The sequence below is a fragment of the Octopus bimaculoides genome, chromosome 23 (assembly GCF_001194135.2).
Source record: "Octopus bimaculoides isolate UCB-OBI-ISO-001 chromosome 23, ASM119413v2, whole genome shotgun sequence".
NCBI lineage: Eukaryota > Metazoa > Mollusca > Cephalopoda > Octopoda > Octopodidae > Octopus > Octopus bimaculoides.
Genome location: NC_069003.1, coordinates 21,097,278 through 21,103,070, shown reverse-complemented (window position 1 = coordinate 21,103,070; position 5,793 = coordinate 21,097,278). Strand labels below are relative to the sequence as shown.

General features: G+C 37.0%; 1 protein-coding gene across 3 annotated transcripts in view; it reads right to left on the bottom strand.

The window, feature by feature from the left end:
- Nucleotides 1–621: 621 nt before the first annotated feature.
- Nucleotides 622–5,793, bottom strand: part of LOC106882480 (putative glutathione-specific gamma-glutamylcyclotransferase 2) — a 73,382-nt gene continuing 68,210 nt past the window's right edge. For all 3 annotated transcript variants that reach the window (XM_014933170.2, XM_052975978.1, XM_052975977.1), the window contains exons 3-4: nt 5,211–5,252; nt 622–1,103 (exon numbers count right to left, since the gene is read on the bottom strand). In XM_014933170.2, the coding sequence (XP_014788656.1) occupies nt 735–1,103; nt 5,211–5,252 (411 nt within the window). In that variant the 3' untranslated portion in view covers nt 622–734. The remainder of the gene's footprint in view (nt 1,104–5,210; nt 5,253–5,793) is intronic.

The window sequence follows — 5,793 nt, the reverse complement described above, 5'->3', positions numbered from 1 at the left end:
CACACACACACACATATATACATATATGTCTGTATTCTGTCTTTTTAATTTCATAGTTCCAAGACTGGTTACAGGTGCTGATCACCAAATATTTCTTCTGAGTCTATGTGCTTTGAATTTAAATCTTACCGAAGTCAACTTTGCTTTCTATTCTTGTTGTCGGTCAATTGAAAAAAGTACTAATCCAGGTTGATTTGATTAGTGTAAGTGCTAGAGGGTCTCGGGCTCAATGCCTTGTGGTATTTGATGCAGCTGAAAAGAGAGAAAAGAGATGGTGATGATGAGGTATCAAGGGGTGAACTCCCAAGGTACAAAAAGGTGAGTAAAGGAGAAGACAAGGTCAAAGGATCAAATTGGATGGAGAGGTGGGCAGGTAAGTCCATGGGAGTAAAGGAAAATAGGGGTGGGCCAAGGAGAAAGAGTTAATAAGTGACTACAACAAAAAAGGAGGTAGGAGGAAAATATTATTATAGAATAGATGAGAAATAGGGAAATCAGGTGAAGTGTAAGTGTATGTGTGTGAGAATGAGGGGGGTGCACAGTGAAAGAAATGGATGTCAGAGATACATAAGGTGGAAATAGTGAGTGTTGTAAATAGAAGCAAGGGATCAAGACAACATGTCATTCATAATTTGCTTTTTATTGTACATTAGAAGAAAATAATGATATCTCGAGGTAGATTATTATTATTATTATTGTTAGTGTTATTATTATTGTTATTATTATTATTATCATCAGATATGTGTAGATAAATGCCGAACTTTAGCTTCCAATTGGAAGAGGTGAACGTCATCTGCTCCAGGCACAAGTGTTCGCATAGCATCGGCCAAGTTGAAAAGGTAGTCCCGATTACGGCCGCTGCGTCCTTCAGCCTCAGCTATTTGTTTGGCCATTTCGTCCATTGATGCTGGGCCGAGGAAGAATGGGTTGTCTTCGGTCCCAATGTATAAGGTCAGCTCAAAAGGGCTCTTGTTTTCGGTACTGATAGGATGGAATTGCACAGTGACTGATTTGTATCCACCTTTCTCCCTGTAGTCCAAATGGTTGCGTACACTCTCTGCATCTTCTGACGCAATCTCATAGGCAACTCCCCACACGATAGCCTGTGGAAAAGAAAAAGAAGTTAAAAACACACAACATTAAACAAACAAATTTCCTAGCTCCTTCTCACCATCAGATATTGTTGCTTTCAGTGAACAAACACTTGATATAGTAATGTAGACTTATGGGCAAGTAAGGAAAACCCTAGTGTTGCTTGTGCCATGATAAAATGCATCTAGTACATTGTAAAGTGGTGGGAAAACAAGTGGAAATGACAAAGGGTTTGAGAGAATCCTTTGGTCTTGTCAAGGACATGACAACCCCTCTATTGCTGGTGCCACAGTAAAAATATACCCAAAGACAATAACTATTTCTTAGTCACAAAGCTTTTACTGTTGCTGTTTTTATAAGTATTGGACAGGGTGAGTTTACAGAGTCATTACAGTGTTGGTTACAATGCTTCATGTTCTTTGTTCCAACTCTCTGCAATCTGAATTCAATCCTGCTGAGGTCAACTTTGCTGTTGATCTGTTCAGAGTCAATAAAGACAGTGGATTAGCAAAACTATTAGGAAGTTGAAGCAAGATGCTTTGGTATATTTATTCCAGCTCTTTGTTTTCTGACAGCAATGCCTGTGATAACACTGGTGTCAAGTTTATCAGACCAACTCGGTAGTTTTTCCTTTGGATAAAAATTTTTGGTGTGGAGAGGAGAGAAACTTGCCTCAATGGGCAACTGCTAGCTTTGCCTCTCAAAATATCTTACCCAGGACTGAACATACATGTAGATGGGTGGTCGACCTTCACCAATAAAAGCTGATATTGTATGTGTTGGAGAACTTCTGCAAGCATGAGGGCACTGTTGTCACATAACAGAGGACCATGTCTTGCTATGCATTTCAGTTTTGGCTTGATTTCTCTGACTGGGTGCCTTTCTTATCACTAAACACTTTACAGATTGAACTGGGTATATTTTATTGTGACACCAGCTCCAGAGGAGTTGTCATGTCCTCAACAGGACTAAAAGATTCTCTCAACCCATGTCATCTTCACTCATCTGCCAATCATTTTACAACGTACCAATTGCATTTTAGCATGGCACCATCAATACTAGGGTTGTCCTTACTTGCTCATGCACATTACACTATTAAGTGACTGTCCACTCAAAGCAACAATGTGATTGAGAAGGTGAGAAGAAGTTAAGAAGTTTGAGCAATAAAAGAGAACAGGCACATAGTAGATCTTGCCCTAAGTTAGCCATACTGGTTTTCACTGACAACAGAAAAGAACTTAAAGTTAGAGAAGGTGCTTGAGATTTTGGAAATACGAATGATAGATCAGTATTGAGCAAAAGATAAAGATGAGAGAGCATGAAAAGAACTATCGGTCTTTGGACGGAAGTCTTGTAGGAGTTGCTGCAATGGGTAAAATCCATGCAACCAGTAGAGGTAGGTTGAGTCTACTCCAGTTGTTATAAGGCCATGTTCCCCACTTGTACTGCAGCAGCTGCATCCCTACCCTCTGCCCATGGGAACCACATGGTTAAAGGAGCAGTGTTAAAAGACATATCTGAGAAGGTAATTTTGGACACCTGCTCAGCTTGTTTTGATGGACCAGAGTTGAAGTACATCAGCTGCCAGTGATACCATCATCATCCTTTAACTTCCGTTTTCCATATTGGCATAGGTTGGACAGTTTGACCAGAGCTGGCAAGCCGGAGAGCTGCACCAGATTCCAGTCTGATTTGGCATGGTTTCCAAGGTTGGATGTCCTTCTTAATGCCAATCACTTTACAGTGTGTGCTGGGTGCTTTTAATGTGGCACCAGCATTAGCTTGTGTAAAACCTGGTGGTGATGATGGGGTTTCAACCAGTGGAAACCTCCTATCTCAGGTTAGATAACTCAGTATCAGTATCATGATGTGATGCTTTCTAATGCAACGACCCATGAATTGTGGATTCTTGTTCCCTTTTTGCACACTGTTACACTTGGTGGTCAGTTATGATGCTACCCTTTCACCTTCAACAAAACTCAACCACAAAAAAAAAGAACCCATCATAACTGAGGTATTAGTAGCCATAGCAGTGGCATCAGTGGCAGCCTCAGTAGTAGTAGTAGTGGTAGTGGTGGTGGTAGACATTGTAACAGTAGGAACAGCAGGGGTCTAAAGTAAAAGCATCTGACCAAAATGTCATGTAGTGAGACTTCAAGGTTATGAGGTAAACGTCTTAACCACTCAGCCGCACTTGTGTTCACTTTATATCATCAAAGTGAAATTAATTGGTCAATTTAACTACAGAGTTGTTGCTTTTCTATTTTCATTCAGTGTTGTGAATGTTGTTGTTTAACCCCAAGTCAACCATGACCATATGGACATATAATAAAAAGTCATTCTAGCCATGACCTGACCATCTCATTGTTTTTCTAAACACATTTTTCCTAAGAGCACATGATCTAAAACACTATGATCTGATTTGAAGAAGATTTGGCTGTTATTTCTATCAGGCTGAATGATAACATAAATAACAAACACCCTTATCAAGGGAACCAGTAGTTGACATATTTTTGATGGTAGACAAGCTGGTAGATGATATTATAGTGCTTTGAAAACATTAATGAGAGATAACTTTAAATGTATATCAGTGTCAGTATTAAACATGCATGACAAATAGACATTAGCAAAGATTAGGTCAAAACGGAGTCCCATGATGGTGCTATGTTTGTGGACAGGTGTATAGCTGTAGTAACTTTTTTAGTATTTTCTAGAATATGGAACTGGGGTATAAATGGATTCTTAGATAGGTTGATATCAAAAGAGGTCAAGACCTTATGATGGCGATCTGCAAACAATCATATGCTTCATAAAATAAAAAGCAGGGTTTTCTTTTTCTTTTTCAAAGACAGGATAATATAAAACTATAGAATAATAATTAAGTTGGAGTGGTTGGTGTTAGGAAGGGCATCCAGCTGTAGAAACTCTGCCAAATCAGATTGGAGCCTGGTGTAGCCATCTGGTTTCACCAGTCCTCAGTCAAATCGTCCAACCCATGCTAGCATGGAAAGCGGACGTTAAACTATGATGATGATGAATGATGATGATGTATTAATATGGTTAATGGAAGAAGTATTAAAAATTCCAATTAGTAATAATTATGTGGTTAGACAAACAGATAGTTAAGTATGTTAGTCTTAATATAATTAACAAAGAGAGCACTAAAAAGTTAATTAAATATAATTATGCGGTTAGATAAATCAAAAGACAAATAATTAAGTTAATCTTAATATATTTAATGAAGGGAGCATTAAAAGCTAATTAGAAACAATTATGTTGGGAACCAAAGAGATAAGCACTTAAATAAGTTACTTTAAATATGTTTAATGAAGGGAGCATTAAAAAGTTAATTAGAAATAATTACGTAGTGAGACAGAAAAACACACTCACAGATATGTAACTTAGCATTAAAATGTTTAATCAAGAGAAAACTGAATAGCTAATTAAAAATGATTATGTTGTGAGAATAAATACAGAAACAAACTGTTACTTAATTTTAATATATTTAATGAAGAGGGCATAAAAAGCTCGTTCAAAATAATTACATGGTGAGATAAATTGAAAGATAAATATGTTAGTGTTAATATAATTAATGATGGTAAGGCAACGAGCTGGCAGAATCATTAGTATGCTGGGCAAAATATTTGGTAGCATTTCATCCATCTGTATGCTCTGAATTCAAATTCTGCCAAGGTTGATTTTGCCTTTCATCCTTTCGGGGTCAAAAAATAAGTGACAGTTGAACACCGGTATCAATGTACCAACTTAAACCCTCCCCCGAAATTGCTGGCCTTGTGCCAAAATTTGAAATCAATATTTAATGACAAGAGCATTAAAACACTCCTTAAGAAAATACATGGTGAGATTCGCATCCCTCTTCTATTAACTATCAGTATGTCAAATAATAAGAGGCTTAGATCCCTTTTCTAGTAACTATCACTACATTACACAGTAAGGGACAGTTTTCGACCCACTTCTAGTAATTATCATCAAGTCATACAACAAAAGGAAGTTTCTGTTCCTCTTTTAATAATTATGTCATGCAGTAAAATAAAAGTTTGGGTCCCTCTTCTAGTAACTGTCACCATATCACTCAGTAAGAGAAGGGTCTAACCTACCTCAGGATTATCACTTTGTACCAATGTAACCACTCTGCCTGGCTGAAAATATAGAAAATAATCAGGTCTTAGTTTGATGCTCCAGTATGGCTTTAGTCATAATGGCAAAAAAAAAAAAGTACTAAAACATTAACACAAAATTGTTTAGGAACCAAACGAGAGAACATGTGATTGACTTAATGAGGTGGGAGCATTGAAGGATTATAGAGAAAGATATAGAGCAGAGTGTTCCATATGAATGAATGAATGTACATATGTAAGTATGTATGTTTGTTCTTTTCTGTTTTTAATTATTTAAATTCTTTCTCTGAAGAAGGAGCTGGTTTCTAATAAAGATACAAAGCTCCATCATTAAAGTGCAGGTAACAAAAGCAATGTCACATTTTAAATCTAAGAAAAGTTTTGCATGTTTTTATTGTTCCACTTACAGATTGTATTTGTAATGTGCAAATCGGTTGATTTCTTTTTCGAAAAACCCAAGCTTATCCAGACTATTAAGCATTTACTTACAAAACCAAGTGCTCCAATTATTATTGGTATACATGTAAATTTGTAATCTGGATATAGAAGCTAGAGGGAGGGA